The sequence below is a fragment of the Zeugodacus cucurbitae genome, chromosome 6 (genome assembly GCF_028554725.1).
Source record: "Zeugodacus cucurbitae isolate PBARC_wt_2022May chromosome 6, idZeuCucr1.2, whole genome shotgun sequence".
In the NCBI taxonomy this organism is placed as follows: Eukaryota; Metazoa; Arthropoda; class Insecta; order Diptera; family Tephritidae; genus Zeugodacus; species Zeugodacus cucurbitae.
In genome coordinates this window covers 72,189,562-72,206,672 of record NC_071671.1, presented here as the reverse complement: position 1 = coordinate 72,206,672, position 17,111 = coordinate 72,189,562, and the positions used below count along the sequence as shown (strand labels likewise).

The 17,111-nt window shown below is 36.4% G+C and overlaps 4 protein-coding genes across 6 annotated transcripts; 2 read left to right on the top strand and 2 right to left on the bottom strand.

Moving 5' to 3' along the window:
- The first annotated feature begins 1,494 nt into the window (after positions 1–1,494).
- LOC105221352 (mismatch repair endonuclease PMS2) lies at positions 1,495–8,674 on the top strand. 2 transcript variants are annotated; one of them, XM_011198263.3, is made up of 8 exons: positions 1,495–1,721; positions 1,809–1,968; positions 2,030–2,173; positions 2,242–2,807; positions 2,876–3,524; positions 3,595–4,290; positions 4,367–4,617; positions 8,281–8,674. In XM_011198263.3, the coding sequence occupies exons 1-8, from the start codon at positions 1,626–1,628 to the stop codon at positions 8,374–8,376; spliced, it is 2,658 nt and encodes an 885-aa protein (XP_011196565.1). In that variant the 5' UTR covers positions 1,495–1,625; the 3' UTR covers positions 8,377–8,674. The 2 variants fall into 2 exon arrangements, with proteins under 2 accessions (XP_011196565.1, XP_054090702.1); XM_054234727.1 differs by lacking the exon at positions 8,281–8,674 and adding an exon at positions 4,707–5,405.
- A 54-nt stretch (positions 8,675–8,728) lies between these two features.
- Positions 8,729–10,324, bottom strand: LOC105221350 (glutamate-rich WD repeat-containing protein 1). Its single transcript, XM_011198261.3, has 2 exons — positions 9,470–10,324; positions 8,729–9,407 (listed from the first exon to the last, which is right to left on the bottom strand). The coding sequence occupies exons 1-2, from the start codon at positions 10,210–10,212 to the stop codon at positions 8,753–8,755; spliced, it is 1,398 nt and encodes a 465-aa protein (XP_011196563.2). The 5' UTR covers positions 10,213–10,324; the 3' UTR covers positions 8,729–8,752.
- A 425-nt stretch (positions 10,325–10,749) lies between these two features.
- Positions 10,750–13,789, top strand: LOC105221349 (uncharacterized). The gene has a single exon (XM_011198258.3). It carries the CDS (start codon positions 10,928–10,930, stop codon positions 12,287–12,289), a length of 1,362 nt encoding a protein of 453 aa, XP_011196560.2. The 5' UTR covers positions 10,750–10,927; the 3' UTR covers positions 12,290–13,789.
- Positions 13,058–14,913, bottom strand: LOC105221347 (TWiK family of potassium channels protein 18). 2 transcript variants are annotated; one of them, XM_011198256.3, is made up of 9 exons: positions 14,775–14,913; positions 14,550–14,706; positions 14,348–14,475; positions 14,067–14,132; positions 13,900–13,988; positions 13,612–13,838; positions 13,424–13,550; positions 13,261–13,362; positions 13,058–13,197 (listed from the first exon to the last, which is right to left on the bottom strand). In XM_011198256.3, exons 1-9 carry the CDS (start codon positions 14,911–14,913, stop codon positions 13,129–13,131), a joined length of 1,104 nt encoding a protein of 367 aa, XP_011196558.1. In that variant the 3' UTR covers positions 13,058–13,128. The 2 variants fall into 2 exon arrangements, with proteins under 2 accessions (XP_011196558.1, XP_011196553.1); XM_011198251.3 differs by having other exon boundaries at positions 13,900–14,132.
- Positions 14,914–17,111: the final 2,198 nt, after the last annotated feature.

Below are 17,111 nucleotides of genomic sequence, written 5' to 3'. Positions count from 1 at the left end.
GTTTAATGTCCAATAAAGTAAACTGAGTGCGAAACTTGGTCACAATCGCATTAATTGTTTGCTCACTTGGTCGATTATGTAGACCATAAATCGGACGTAAAGCGCGAAACACATTTCGAACCGAACACTGATTTTGGTAATAAAATTCAATGATTTGCAAGCGTTGCTCGTTAGTAAGTCTATTCATGATGAAATGTCAAAGCATACTGAGCATCTTTCTCTTTGACACCATGTCTGAAATCCCACGTGATCTGTCAAATACTAATGCATGGAAATCCTAACCTCAAAAAAATCACCCGTTATATTGAATATAATGAACCGCAAAATAGAATTAATTTTCGTGCTCAGAATGCTCATTTCAGAAAACTCTGAAACGTAAAAAGTTCTGGGCAGTCCCGGGTTAAGACGACTTCTACACCGTGTATGTGTGTTTCTAATTCTTTCAAGGTATTGAACTTTTGGTTCTCGTAATATCCCAGCAGATTTTAGGATGATCGTTTGAGACCTCCTGGATTAATCCTTTAGGAGATATCCTATACTCCCTATTACTCCTAATACTCGAGTGTAAATACACGTAAAATTGTATACTCGTTTTTAACATTGCATGTCATTGTAACGCGAGTACTCCTTTTAACCTCCTAATGGAGATCTCTATGATTACTGCTAAAGGAGATCTCTATGATTACTTGCATAGGAGATCTTATCAAATGTATTTTATCATACTCACAATTTCTGCCTCAGGCTTATTCAAAAAGGATTCTGTAGATGCTAAATCATTCATGTTTTTAATAGGAAATATCATTAATTCAATCTTCATCGGTGGAAATATGTCAATAATCCGCTCCAGTGTTCTGCGCCGATATTTCCTCTAGCTTCCGTATTCTTTGTTCCATGTTTTTCAATTTCATTAACACTTTCCACATCATTTTCATTTTGTGTATTATTATTTTGTTTTTTATATAAATTATTTAATTTTTTATTCACTAGGCGTTTTAAATGCCTTTTAGAGTACATTTAATTATCAATTTAAAATATTTAATACTCAATATATATAAAACACTTACGTCTCCACGCTTTAAAAAACACCGTTGAAATGAACAATTGCTTGAAGACAAAAATTAACAGTTATTATTTCCCGTTAAATTGTAATTTTTGAACCAAAAGTACGATTTTTAAGCTACGAAAAATTAAAAAATCTCCTATATTGCTCCTAAAGGAGGACAAAAGGAGATCAATACTGAAATGAAGTAAAAAAAATCACAATAGAAGTATAAAATCTCCTTTTTGCTCCTAAAAGATGACAAAAGGAGGTCAACACTAAAATAAAATATAAAAAAACACAATATAAGAAAAAAATTAAAAAATCTCCCTTACTGCTCCTAAAAGAGGTTAATAGGAGGACTCCTTCATTCCTCCTTTCAGGAGATCTCGCTTTTAAATCTGCTGGGATAGTGTAGAAAAAAACATCATCTGGCAACGCTTTTGTGTCATATGTCAAATATTGTTTTGGCGCTTCCGTTCGTTATTAAGTATTAGTATAAAGTATACAAAAATTTTATTTATATTTATTTAGTTTTATTGTGCATGTTTATATCGTGTTGTAAGTAATTATGTATATTTAAAAAATGGCAGAAGAAATAATATATGAGCCCACGAAAGTCGAGTCTGGTGAAATTAAAGCTATTGCCAAGGATGCAGTACACAGGATTTGCGCTGGCCAGGTATTAATTTTTAATATATTAATATTTTTATAATAATAATAACACAAATTCTATATGATAATGTAAACTAAAATTACCACCTGTTAGGTTGTGCTAACTCTGGCGGTAGCTGTGAAAGAGCTTGTCGAAAACTCCATTGATGCCGGTGCATCACTTGTTGAAATTAAACTCCGGGAACATGGATTAGAATCGTTGGAAGTTAGTGATAATGGTACTGGAGTTCGTGAAAAGGATCTCGAAGCTATGAGTATGGTCTTTTATAGTTTAATAAACAAATCAAGTTCATATGAAGATCATTCTGATTTCAGCCGCCAAATACCACACATCAAAAATCAAGGACTTTGTTGATTTGCAAAACGTAGAAACGTTTGGATTTCGAGGGGAAGCACTAAGTTCCCTTTGTGCTTTGTCTGACTTACTTGTATTAACACGACACGCCTCGCAAGAAGTTGGTGGGTCACTATAATGAAACATATAATTTATTATATTTTAAACTGTATTTTTTTGCATACATACATAGGTGTACGCATGGAACTCGATCATCAAGGTAAAATTAAAAAGCGTACACTCTGTGCTCGTGGTGTCGGCACTACCGTAACATTAACAAACTTGTTTGCCACACTACCTGTAAGGCGTCGCGATTTTACGCGTAACGTCCGAAAAGAGTTCACCAAAATGTGTCAAATTTTACAGGCATATTGCTTAGTTGCACGAGGTGTACGCATTATTTGTACTAATCAGAATGCAAAAGGCACTAAAATGGTTGTTATGCAAACACACGGATCTCGGGATGTTCTGGCAAATGTCGGCGCAGTTTTCGGCAACCGTCAAGCGTCCGAGCTTTTGCCTTTAAAATCTATATTCGGCGGAGATCAGGCGTTGACCGAAGATGGCTTACGTGCAGAATTGCAGTCAGAATTGGGTACGGATGATAGCATGCAAATTACCGCCGAAGATGTGGCTCAATTGAATGCTAACAATTTCAAGCTGGAAGGATACGTATCCAGTTGTAATCACGGTGCCGGTCGATCGTCCAAAGATCGGCAGTACTTTTATATAAACTCGAGGCCATGTGATCCAAAAAGTGTAAGCTGCTGTTTCATTACTCCGTTTCTAGCATCAATCAAATATGACATTTTCCTACTCTTTTTTAGATATCAAAAATTGTTAATGAGACTTATCACCGTTATAATAGTCATCAATATCCATTTATATTTTTAAACATCGTCATTTCACGGTCGGACGTGGATGTAAATCTAACTCCAGATAAACGGCAGTTATTGATTCATAATGAAAAAATCCTATTAATAGCAATCAAAAAGGCAATGTTGAGCACCTACGGAAACTTACCTTCAACATACAAACTTCAAAACTCAACAATAGTTAGCATGTGTGGAAATAACAAAGATAATGGACAAAATGAAGATGTTAAAGAAAAAGAGGCCAGTGAAGATACAACGGAAAATACGCCAATTAGTAGTTCACAACGATTTATGGACGTTTTGTCACAGTGGAAGAAAACTGGCGACACAGTAGGCATAGCTCCACAGGTATCTCAAAAGCGGAAATATCCAGATGAAGTAGAAGTGCGTACCTTAAAGTTGAAAAAAATACATGAATATTTAAATAGAGAAAATACAAAAGATTGTGATATGCCTAAAGAGTTCAAAGTGCAGTCTGAGAGTGACGATGACGAAGCTAACCAAACAGCTAAGCCCAATATTCCAAATGTTGTAATGAAGGAAAAGAGTGCTTTAGACAATAGTGTACTAGATTTACAAGGACTAAGTAAAGAATCTATGGGTATGTAAAGAAATTTAATCAGAAAGTTAAACAAGTTATTACTTAGATCCAAACATTTTTTTTCTTACAGAATTTGACTCATTGACTGAGAAAACCTTAGAGCGTCCAGATCGCGAAGTTCTATCTGTAAAGCCGGAATCAATTTCGCACCTCGTCGAAAACGGCTGGTCAAAAGTTGATAATGTGGTGAATTCAGAAAATGAAAATAGTGAAGGGGAATGTGAAGATGATTCTGAGAAGTGTTCGCAAATACCCGCACCAGCAGCTGTAATATTAGATGATAGTCAAATAGATGCTGAATTTACTAGCAAGTTCTACTCTACTGGAATCATGCGCATTACACTCTCAGAAATCGAGCGAAACATCAAGGCGGAGGAAAAGTTAAAGACTGAAATTAAGCAGTCGAATAGAGTCAAGCTAGAGCGCTTGCGTTTCAAAAGTGAAATCAATCCCAGCCAAAATCTAAAGGCAGAGGAGGAATTGGAGCGTGAAATTAGCAAGGATACTTTTGCCAAAATGGAAATTTTGGGTCAATTTAATCTAGGTTTCATAATTGTGAAATTGGATACTGATCTTTTTATCATCGATCAACATGCCACTGACGAGAAATATAACTTTGAGATGTTGCAACGAACAACCGTTATGCAATCACAACCATTGGCTGTACCTCAGCCACTCGAACTGACGGCGGCCAATGAGATGCTGTTGCTAGATCACCTGTCGGTGTTTGAGAAAAACGGCTTCAAGTTTGAAATAAATGAAAACGGTAAGCAATTGGTAATATTAAATATTACTAAACATGTTTGGTATATCAATCCTGGTTGTATTTCCTCGCCTTTCAGCAACGCCCACTAAAAGAGTTAAATTACTGTGTAAGCCCTCTAGCCAGCGCTGGGAGTTTGGCAAAGAGGATATCGACGAATTGCTCTTCATGCTACAAGATGCTCCCGCCGGAAGTGTGTGTCGACCATCACGGATACGTGATATGTTCGCATCGCGAGCCTGTCGCAAATCGGTAATGATCGGTACGGCATTAAAACATGCCACTATGAAGAAACTAGTCACGCATATGGGAGAGATTGAACAACCTTGGGTGAGTCAAAATGAAAGTATGACATTATATTTGAATTTAATAAATTAGTTGGCTTTATTTAATAATCAACGATAAAACATTACTAAAAGGACTTAAATAAGCTTGAGCTTAAATTATTTGCCCTCGTGTATATTCGATTTAAAACCATTAGCCACCAATTGTATAACTTTCGAGGGGTCTCGTCCTTTCGTTTCTGGTAGATACCGTTTGGTCAGTATGAAGAGCAAACCGCAGACCAAAGAGAAAGGTATGAACACCAATGAGCCCCACGCTTCTTGTAGTGTTGGAAAGAGCATGCCCACTGCGAAATTACATGCCCAAGAGGAAACACTTCCGAGAGACATGGCAGCTGGTCGCGGGGCCACTTCGAAGAGTTCTGTGGGAAATCAAATTAAGTAAGGAGGCATATGGTTTATATAATGCATAATTGCTTACCAGATCCAATGAAAAATGGTATGGGTCCCAAACCAAACTGGAAGAAGAAAATGTATAGAAATATGCAAGCGATGCAGCCCATTGCGAACCAGGGCACATAGTCCTGTAACGAAAATTTATAATTAGTAATTGAATAGAAATTAAATTGAGCAGGAAGATATAGTACTCACAATATAGTAGAGCAATATTGCAAACGCCATCAAAGAAAGTCCACTAAAAAACGTTGAGAATAGAAACAGTGGGCGCCGATTGAAGCGGCCCATTAGATACGGTCCAATTACTGATATAGCCAAATTGAGGCTACCAGCGCCCAAATTAGCCCACTCGGCAGCTGTTGCAGATAACCCAGCTTTCAGAAAAATAGACACTGAATAGTAGAAAATCTAGAAAAATAAATATGCGAACAAAAAATGTAATTCGTATATATAAATATATATATATAAAGCACACAAAAGAAGGACATTCATTTAATGACAAGTGTAATATCAATTTGTACATATAAACAGACGGATATTCATATAAATATTACAAATATACTATAATGGTGAAAAATGTTACTCACAGCGTTAATGCCGGACAATTGTTGACCGCCCTGATAAGCGCAGACTATGATCAATGGCAAGCGGAGCTTCGGATCACTAAGAACGGCCTTGTAACTGCTGGCTTGATTATTTGCTTTCGTCTCAGCTTCCATCTCCAAAATCTCTCTAGTAATCGCGTTAACATCAACGTTTCCACGTAACTTTTCTAGTTGTAGTTGCGCGCCCACCTTATCGTCTTTCATTATGTATAACCACTTCGGACTTTCTGGGTAATAGTTCATAGGGGCATAACATATTAACACTAGCACAATATATAAACTGATCGCTACGTGCCATTGATCGGCATTACCGAAGACGCTTCGTAAACTGAATATTTGTGCTATGACAACACCGGCGGTTAGGCCCATCGGACAGAAGACACCCAAAACACCACGCATAGCTAGTGGTGCCACTTCTGCTAGATACATAGGTAAGCATGCCGTTGATAAACCTGATGCTAACCCCGCCAGAAATCGGGCAATAATAAGTGCTTCCACAGAACGGAGCATGCGGCAAGTATAGAAAAGAATAGCAGAGACGATAAAGAAGGAACCACAGTAGAGAAAACTGCTCCGCCTGAAATGTACAGAAATTGAATTAATATAATTATATAACTTTTCATTGTAATGTTGTTGGTTTTTGGTCGGCTTTAAAATGTTCACAAAATAATAAAGGAGCGGACGACTCCTGTGTAGACATAACGGGGTTTAAATATGGGTCGTTCTCATTTTCAAAAGTCTTTAAAGTGAAGCTACTATATACACGTGTTTTTACAATCTAACGGAAACGTAATTTTCAATTTAGTCGAATAAAACGAATATGGTAACCTTACTGCGGAAAATCAATTATACGTTTACGGAAACAAAATTGAAATTTAAGTTGAAATTGATTACCCAGTTGTTCATTATAATAATTGCGCTAGTAAGTTAGTTTACTATAAAACTAGTTTGTTTTTATAGTAAACTAACTTCCGATTTTTTTTCATTAAATCACCTTTTAACTAAATTTTTCATCTTATTTCGAGTCGTGAACCTTACCTCCCGAAACGGTTGGCCACTGTTGCTCCTGTAAGTGATCCTATAGTGCCGCCAACTAAGAATATCGAAACAATCGTTGACCATAGAATATTAATTCCCGTTTCACCTAAGTGCCAATCATAACGCTCTATCAACGTCTGATTACACCAATCACGCATAAACTGCAAAAAATATGGTAGGCGAAATTATGAAAATGAAAAAAATATTTGTGATTTAGAAAGAGAGGTCATTGCTGACGAACATACCTCTGCCGGACTATTCATAACACCAACGCAATAACCCGCCGGAATCGCTGAACCTATCGTAGCACCATATGCGACAAAGGCCAGCTGCTTGGTCCATCGCACTGCCTGAAATTGCATCAACATTGTAAATAAAAGGTCCGTGCACCTGAGCACACAAAATTAAACCGTACATTATCCTGCTGTTGGTCCACCAGGCTTTGCTCCTCATTTGGCTTTATCGCCTGCGAATTTTCCGTCGCAGCTATTTTGTGAGCCCCTTCTTCACACAGCGATGCGCTCATTTTGTGTGACTTCGTTGGGTGACGAACAAAGATTTTTAATCATTTCACAATTGTCGGTGTTATCAGGCAGCTCGGACTATCATACTTAGTAGCTTAATCTGTGATTTACTTACATATATCTTACACTCAATTGGCATTAGATTAGCATGATTAGCATGATTAGCCCTCCTCGCTTTTTTATCCATTTAAGATAAATGCTAAAGTGCTTATTTGATAACGTTGGCTATTTAATTGTGAAATTTGGTTAATTTGTTCAAATAAAGTGTAGGCTTTTAATTCAAATTGATAAGACAAGTGCAGTAGCACCCAGATAGCGGAGCTACACTTAGTATACAAAACAAATATTAATTAGTAAAATATTATAGTACGCAAAATTATAAATATATACGTGTGCAAATATATATTTATAAAAAAACGTACAAATGAAATAACAATGGAATTTCACTGTGAGTTATTATTAGACATAAAATTTAAATATATTTACCGTACTTATGTAATATACTTACTTGTCCATAAAATTGTCGTATTAATAACACAATCACCCACAAAACAAATTGTGATTCTGACCCTGGCTCTTACTATGTGCATCATGTGTTTTTGGGGTCGGTGAATCCGAATCCGTGGTTCATTTAACCCACTCAGATCAGAGTTTTGACATAACATCAAAAAATAAATATAACGGAAAGTCTTTTTAAAAATTCATCGGATTCGCTTCGTGGTAACGTATTACGAATCCGGTGTCGTTTTTTTTTTTCAAAATTCAAAATGGCTGATCCAATATGGCAGACATAATTATTTAAAAATTCATCTGATACGCTTGAAACTCGTTACTAGACATTACTATGAGTTAAAATGGCGGACACATTAAAAAATAAATTATTTCGTACATATAGTAAGACCCTCAGGTCAGAACCACAATTTTTTTTGTGTGGCTGTGTAATCGAAGTTACCAGCTCTTAATTCCTTATATACTTTTATTTGTCCAAAAACGAAGATTGTTTGTTGTTAGTTTTATTAATATGTCTAAAAGAATATCTATAAGCAAAGCTTTACCACATTTTATTTTACTTTAAATATACTACAGAATTGTCCTCATGGGCGGCCAACGATGCGCCACCTTATCAATATCGCAATGCTTGAAGACGACGTGGAAACGGACGATACACAGAGTGCTACTTAGTAACATATTTGGACGTAGTCAAATTGATAAACTGGGCTCGATTGTCAGCATACCTATTTGAGCGCATCATCAACGTACTGCTTACATATATGGTTTTTATGTGTACAATTTGAATTTTATTAAAAAGAAACTTATTCATGCGAAAGATAATGAAAGTTATGTCGTACAAAGCGAAAAACATTGTGGATTTGGAGTAATTTATGATTAAAATGAGCGTTTTGTGTAAAATTAGAGTTCAGTTTGAACTGGATTTTACGAATTCCCAGAAAACATACAATAAATTTGAGTAAAATACATATATCACTGCAACAACAATAATTATTGCCGTTTGGCTCAATAAAAAGATCATCGATTTATCAGTTAATAATTTTTATTATCAAACACTGATCGTTCGAAAAACATTAAATCCACTATGAGCCGTGGACAATATTACACCAGGCAATTGCGGATGCCAATGCAACTCTTTTATTTCCTTTTGGCCCTGATGTATGAATAACAATTGCGGTGGTAATTTATTTATCTCATCTTCGCTTTGTGTCTGTTCGGATGCGTTGGGGGTCGCCTCTTGGTCTACATCCTTTTCTACCGCCAAATCCCATAGAGCGATTTGATCATCGTCACCGCCCGACGCAAACACTGTAGCATCATTCGGATTCCATTCTAATGTAGTAATATGATCAGTATGGTGTTTGAATGTTGCGATAGGCTTCTTTGTTTGAAATTGCCTTAAATCCCACACGTGAAGGAAACCATCGTCACCACCACTTACAATAAACGGTTCTGTGCGATTCCATGATATGACATTAATATCGCTTTGATGTGCATCTTCACATGTTAGCATACAAGCTTTTTGAGGTGGTGCTCTACAATCCCAAATTCGTATCGTTTTATCGACCGAACAAGAAGCCAGTACGCTAGCCTCATTGGGACTCCATTGTAAATCTTCCACAGATGCAGTATGACCCACAAGTGGGCGCTGATCAACTTTCCAACTGCCTCCCTCCAAAGGTGACCAAATGTGTATATCACGTCTGGAATGCATTCAATAATTAGTTTCTAACAAAGTATTTGGTTTATTATTTTAATTACATACTTGCAATCTCCCGTTGCGAGCACACCTTCAGCGCATAAACTCCAGTCGATTGCGAAGCCTTCCTGTTGATGACCATTGAAAGTGAAAACTGGGCGTACAGTCTCATCAACGACTTCACGTTCATATTGCTTTAGTATTTGGGGATCTTCGACAGCTTGAAGCTGTTTTGATAAATCCCAAATATTTACTCGTCCTAGTTCACTCCATGAAGCTGCGTAAACCGTATTGCCTAAACGATGGGAACGTACTCGATTAACACAACCTTGGTGTTTTATCAATGCACATGCCATTTGTGGTTTTCGTTTTTCGTCTGGGTTTGCATCGTCGTCTTGGTCATCTTCTAATTCCTCGTCATCTTCGTCATCCTCTTCATCTTCCTGGGTCTTGTACAAATTGCTCATTTTCATGACAATTAAATTGTTAACATGAGTGCGAGCAGCCTGAGTACCAGCAACCATGTAAGCGGTTAAGGGATACTTCTCTCGATCGGCACCCAATTCATCGGGCACTATATCAAAACTGAGGCATGGCGCACCTGTGGATGCCTGGTGTAGCATTATGTAGGCGGATTCGTCACAGACGAGCTCTTCGCCATCTTCCAAGGGTTTACCAGGCAGGTATACCTCTTTGGGTTTAGCTACGTTTGGCGTTTCGTCATCATTGTCGCTTTCCATTCCTTCCTCACCTGCGTCCTCGTCATCCTCAGCCTCGACATATTCCAAGTCCATTTCATCATTATCCATTATGCTTGAAAGTAAAAAGTACACCGTATTTAAAAATGACCAACTAAACTCAAAAATATCAATTGTTTTGACATTTTTCCTGATGGCACGTGTAATACAATAAGTTATTGCCAGATCAGTTTTAGTTGTTTTGTGGCAGTGGGTAGTAGTATCTGTGAACCTTTTCAAGACTATAAAAATTATTACCCATTTTGGTAAAATTTTATTTTAGATATATTGTTTTTAGAGTGATAAATATATATCTCGGTTTCTTATTTTACAAATAAATTATTATTCAATGTTATAATATGCAGTAACACATTTGCTTACATTAATATTATCCCTTTGATAGGGGGGTGATGAAGTCATATTCTGACTTCTAACATAAAATTGCAATGATAAATAAAAGTATAATTTGCCCATTTATTATTTTATAAGCTTATTTGGATTATACATTTGCGAAATCTAAATACGTTACTTAACATCATTTGATTGGCGAATAATGTAATGTAAGACGTAACGATTCTAGCGTAAGTGGCAACTCATTTTTGAGTTTGCCTTTTGATGCCGAAATGCAGCTGTCAAATTTATTTACGTTAGAATTTTTGATTTGTTTCTAAATTTGCATTTCTCACAGAAATTATAAAGACTGGAGATTTTATTTTAACAAAAATCAAAAAAATTTGCTGGTACTAAATTGTTAATCTTCTTTGTAAGTCAAAATTTCAAGTTCATTATGTCCTTGAAGAAAGACTTCGCCAAAGTGGAGTATCGAATAAAACTGTTGTCGGGTAATAATGTAGTTCTTGTCGAAGCGAATGGTTTCGAATCTGAGATATTTGTTCCGGAAATTCAGAATGGACGCATTAATTTTCAGAACATTATACCCAATAGGCGTTGTTGCCTTATGTATAATCCGTTAGCGCCAAAAAATATATCACGGAGAAAACGTCGTCCAATACAAACAACAGATCAACTAATGGGTGTAGTAGAAAAGCAAAGGGATATCATATCACCATGTAGAACATGGCGCCTACAGGGCGGTGACGAAATAAATCGTTCGCGTTCGCCATTAGCATTTAGCACACCTGCACCTGCTCCGTCACCAACTCCTTCATATACAATAAAGCAACAAATGAAATATACAAGTAGCTCAAATAAAGAAAATTATTCACAACGTCCGCGCTCTTTAGCTCAAGCATATCAAACAATAGAGTTGTTGCGTGCAAAAGGGTCTACACCCATTCATTTCGCAAGGCGAAGTATTGCCCAAACTCCATGCACAAAGACAGTACATATACAATGTGAACAATCGGAAATCGACAGACATTTAAATGCAAATTGTGGTGACTCTGGAACAGGCTTCAATATACCAGATGTTCCCAACATATCACCAAGATTCGAATCACCTAATGAGATGAAAAATAAAACAAGGAAATCGAATATACCAACTCCAGGGACAGTTACTAAGTGGCGTAAGTGTCTCACGCCTGTACGAACATACTCTCGTCATGGCATTAATGTGCCACGTTTACCTTCTAGTTCTAGTGTCAAGAAAGTGCGAAACTTAAAAAAAAATTCTTCGACACAAGGAACTGTTGGTACGTACAAACTGGAAATAAAGAGGCGCAAGATAATCGTGGATCCCAAAACAACTATTACACCGAAAACATTCAAGCAGCAGCAATATTCTACCGCACACTTACGAGCGAAAAGCCCGGATCGACTGTTCGCAACAACAACTGCAAAGGATCGAAAGAAATACGAAGTAAATAAAAAGACTGCTTTTGATATGCTGACGGCACCTAGTAGGACGCCGATGATGTCTTCAAAGCTAACACAACAATTTAAAAAGGCCTGCGTGAACAAGGCATCGTCTACATGTCCGAAATATAAGATTTTATGTAAAATACCGCCTTTGGAGAAAGTGGAAAAAAATCGGAATGGAGAACGCCGGGACGGAAATATCGATCGAAATTTACCACCAAGTAATATAACAGTCGCCGCTATGATGGAGAAAGCGTGTTCGAATGCAATACAATCATCTAACCGCACCTCACATATGCCTCCCTTGAGATGGTCTTTTCAACAAATGTAACGTTGATATGTAAATGAAATTCACTTATTAGTAAGAATAATTTTTGGTAAATAGTTTTAAATTTGATTGATAATGTTTCATATAATTTAGGACTATAATTCATTTATGTTTACACAAAATTTTTTTCTTTCTATTTTACTCGAATTCAAGCGAGTAACTGCGGCTTCGTTTTGTGAAAGTATTTTGGCTACATGAACTGCAATAGAGGTGAGTTCATATTGCCGTTTTGCAATCAATGTAGCCATTCAATATTTTCAATACAAAAACACATGTCTTGAACATGTTTGCCAGGAAATTATGAAATTATATTTGTTTGTAAGAATGTATCGTCTCTTAAATGCGTCCACAATGCAAAAATTTTTTTTAATACGGTTATTATATTGCTATGTTTTTTAGGCAAAATTTTACTTCGTCTCTTAATTTATGTATAAGACATTTGGACTTTTATTTATTATGGTAAATATTTAGATGGGTACTTTGTATAAGTGTTGTAAGATAAATATTTGTACGCATTTGTATATTAGCCAATTATTTGATGTTATTAAATACGCAATTTTAATAATATTGCAATCAATTACAAATAAAAACAATTGATTGGTATATTAATATTTGTAAAAACACCAATTTTTATTTATCTATTTACTTTTGCTAGCGAATATTAGCGAACACATTCGGATTGCTATTTGAATTAATATTAATATTACAATTAATATCCTTAAACCAATAATATACTCCTATATGTATGCTAAAATATATCTATATTATAGAGCTAGACCTATTTTCGACTTAATATCACGATTTATTATACTACACATACAACAAATGTGTCTTATGTAATGTCATCTTCGGCAACGGAAGCAGGATTTGAAAGCTCGCTTGATGGCGCGCACATTGTGAATGACTTGTTCCTGAAAATGATATTTGCATGTTTAAATTCAAATCTCATTGAATGCTATTGTATTACGGTGTACCTGCATTAAATTGAAACACATAGCAATAAGCGCCATACCAAGTAGGAGATAGACAGCACAAAGTATAAAACTAACCTCAACTTTGTCTTTATCGGCAGTAATCTGGAAAGGAAAAATTGTGAGTTTTGTTTGACAATTCTTGAATATATATTGAGGAGTATACCACCCGTTCACCTGGCACCAAATCCCCAAAACCGATACTACTTAATGATATGAAACAAAAGTAGCTGCCGTCCAAATAGTCCCATGCCTCCCAACGGCTGAACAAAATAGCTCCAGCTAATATATAACTGTGAAATTCAATAATCTTAGCCGAGTTTTATAAATCATTGTATGTTCTATAGTACCTACCTAATCATAATGACTACGCAAACCATTAGCGGTACAGTGATTTCGTCAGTATTCATTCGTATTTCTCTTTCAATATCGGAATCATTTTCTACTTCAAAGTTTTCCAACGCACTCATGCTCTGTGTCGAAGTTTCAGTCTCGTCACTGTAGTAACTGCTCGATGAGCTGTTACTGTTTCGACTATCACTGCTGCTACTCGTATCCCGACGGCTTTCCATGTCTTGAAGCTGTTATATAATCGGTTTTTAATACTCTCTGCTTCTTATTTGCAAACAATTTCAAACTTACCGCTTTAGATATAGCCAACCGACGCAGTTTTCTTCGTTCCCGTATGATACGACGTCGTGCAACACCCGGACAAATGCGACATAGACAAACTTTGGAGTAAATCCATTTGAAAGATTTAGCTAGAACATCGCCTATATTCGATAAGTATAAAAGGAAAAGCGGCATACCAATTATTGCATATAAAATTGTGACTAATTTGCCCCAATCCGATTTCGGTGAAATATTTCCATATCCTGCGGAACGAAAAAACAGTGGTTTCCAAATTAATTTCATTAAAATTTAATGTTTATTGAAAACAAAACACAATATGTTGGACTAGACGAATGTTGTTATCAGAAAGTAAGGAAACTACACGTACGGGCGCAGCCGATCTTTTTATACTTTTGTGCTAGATGTTGAGAGAGTACAAAATTTCCCTCATTCTAGCTATAAAAAATATAGTATTCACCTATGGTTGTTATAACGGTTAGTGAATAGAGGAAGGCACCCGAGAAGCTCCATTGTTTGTCAATATCTGGTTCAATCAAGTTTTCATGTGCAATCTCACGTTGGAATTCCAGTAAAATTTCGTTTACTCTGTAAGATTGAAAAAGGAAAGGGCGGAAGTAAAAATGTTTGGAAGATAAAAATTTCGTGTTCATAATACCTACCTTTCCTTATAATAAGTGTTGTCAAAGAAACTTATGTTTGTTACAGTTATATCCCAGATCTTCTGCAAACACTTCCCCGTAATGTTAGGCTTTATAATTTTATGTGTGCTAAGTCTTTCGTATTCGAATAATTCGATTGCTTGGAAAATAAAGGCACCTACAATGGAGTGCGGTAAAGTAAAATTAAAAAATGTATAAATGTAGTTGGTCGAGTTATCGAATTACCTCCAATGGTATAGATTATAACAAGGAGTATGATGCCGACATTACTAAACATAAAAGCTGTAAATTGTCGACATCTATCTTTGAATCGTTCGAAAGGAGGCTTTTGTCGTTTTCGAAATGAGCTGCGCCGTGAGGACATTTTCCCTACAGCGCTCCCTCTGCGTCAGCCTCCAACAACACTCCCGTCGTCTTTTTATATGAATGCAGGAGCGATTGGGCGATTTTTATCTTCTTCGTCGATGCTTTGTAAAGAAGAGTTTCAGCGAGCGATCGGCAATTAAAGTGGAGCTATGTTCGGCTCCAATTTGCAAAAAAGAGCTTCTGTGCTCCGTGGCAGTTGACATGCTTTTCGACAGAACAACAAATTCGTATCATTAGTTGCCTGTGATATGTAAGATGAAATGGCGATAAAGGCGGTAACTGAAAGGAAACGGGCAAAATCAATTAGATACATTTGGTTTACTACTATTTTTTAGTTGTTGCAGAAATCCGATTTTGGCCATTAAGGATACCAACCTTCTCATAGTATCAATGTTTAAGTTTGAGCTAAGTTATACAATATTAGGATACGCAGATCAAATTATCGCTTGACCAAATGGCCGACCGGACAGACGGATGTTGAGCTGTGACCACGGCCACTTCCCTAAAATGGTGTAAATCTGTTGCAAATGTATTATTATACTCTCGCAACCTGTTGCACAGAGTATCATAGTTTTGTTCACATAACGGTTGTTTGTGTCACCAAGAAATATAAGAGTTAGATATGGGGTTATATATACATAAATGATCAGGATGACAAGTGGATTTGAAATCCGGATGTCTGTCCGTCCGTCTGTCCGTGCAAGCGATAACTTGAGTAAAAATTAAGATATCTTAATGAAACTTGGAACACATGTTCCTTGGCAGCCTGAGGAGGTTGCTTTCGAAAATGGGCAAAATCGGTCCACTGCCACGCCCACAAAATGGTGGAAACCGAAAATCTATACAGTGTCATAACTAAGCCATAAATAAAGTTATGAAAATGAAATTTGGAAAATAGGATCCCATTAGGGAGGGGCACATTTGGATGTAATTTTTTTGGAAAAGTGGGCGTGACCCCGCCCCCAAATAGGTTTTTTTGTATATAACTCGCAAACCAATAAAGCAATATAAACTAAACTTTCTGCAGTCGTTTCTTTTAGCCATTTCCTTATACAGTCCAAAAATGAAAGAAATCGGATAATAACCACGCCCACCTCCCATACAAAGGTTAGGTTGAAAATTACTAAAAGTGGGTTAACTCACTAACGAAAAACGTCAGAAACACCAAATTTTACATAAGAAATGGCAGAAGGAAGCTGCACTGAGATTTTTTAACAAAATGGAAAATGGGCGTGGCGTCGCCCACTTATGGATCAAAAACCATATCTCAGGAACTACTCGACCGATTTCAATAAAACTTGGTTTGTAATAGTTTCCTTACCTCCCAATAATATGTTGTGAAAATAGGCCAAATCACTTCACAACCACGCCTACTTCCTATATACCAGAATTTTAAGATGATCTGAATCGTTTACTTTACAATATATAAAGTAAGCACTAGTAAAGATATCGATGCAGAACTTTGCACAAATACTACCTTTATAGTGTGGTAGCCCCATTCTAAAAATCACCGAAATCGGACCATAGGTTGTTAAGGCCCCATATATCGAACATGAGGACCTCGGTACTTCTAACCTAACATTAGGGTTTCCAACTTTCAATGGACTTTATACAATATATATGGCGAATATGTGGGTCAAATTGTGTATTATATAATATTAATAAAGTTAAATAAATAAATTGCGAGAGTATAAAATGTTCGGTTACACCCGAACTTAGCCCTTCCTTACTTGTTTTTTTTCTCAAATTATCGCTTGACCGAATGGGCAGGCGGATGGACATTGCAATGAAAATATGAAATGTGAAATATCCTATCTTTTAAGTTGGACCAAACTGCAGACGTGTGCAAATTTTCATTAAAATCGGTTCAGTAGTTTAGGCGCCAATCCCGGACCATCAACGTGACATGAAATTTTTATATAAGTATATATTGAAGATATATATTCGTGCCCGTATATAGTATGTATATAACTATGAACTTATGTATATGTATACGAATGCAATTTAAATATATTTTCTGGCACACGTGCGTCGACACAAGTGCGGATATGCATAAACGCTTAAAACATGACTGTGAAAACACCAACAAAGTGCACACAAAGGTAGGCTTGTATGAAAAAAGGCGAGACGATTGTTTGATAAGAACACACCGGTTCATTTAACTTTATAAATACTTATATATGAATACATTTATGT

Coding starts and splice junctions, on each gene's coding strand:
- LOC105221352 (XM_054234727.1), top strand. CDS start 1,626: ATGGCAGAAGAAATAATATATGAGCCCACGAAAGTCGAGTCTGGTGAA. Junction 2,174..2,241: donor ACACGCCTCGCAAGAAGTTG/GTGGGTCACTAT, acceptor ATACATACATAG/GTGTACGCATGGAACTCGAT. Junction 2,808..2,875: donor GGCCATGTGATCCAAAAAGT/GTAAGCTGCTGT, acceptor ACTCTTTTTTAG/ATATCAAAAATTGTTAATGA.
- LOC105221347 (XM_011198251.3), bottom strand. CDS start 14,913: ATGTCCTCACGGCGCAGCTCATTTCGAAAACGACAAAAGCCTCCTTTC. Junction 13,551..13,611: donor TGCGTAGTCATTATGATTAG/GTAGGTACTATA, acceptor TGAATTTCACAG/TTATATATTAGCTGGAGCTA. Junction 13,363..13,423: donor TGGTGCCAGGTGAACGGGTG/GTATACTCCTCA, acceptor TTTCCTTTCCAG/ATTACTGCCGATAAAGACAA.
- LOC105221349 (XM_011198258.3), top strand. CDS start 10,928: ATGTCCTTGAAGAAAGACTTCGCCAAAGTGGAGTATCGAATAAAACTG.
- LOC105221350 (XM_011198261.3), bottom strand. CDS start 10,212: ATGGATAATGATGAAATGGACTTGGAATATGTCGAGGCTGAGGATGAC. Junction 9,408..9,469: donor CTCGCAACGGGAGATTGCAA/GTATGTAATTAA, acceptor AATGCATTCCAG/ACGTGATATACACATTTGGT.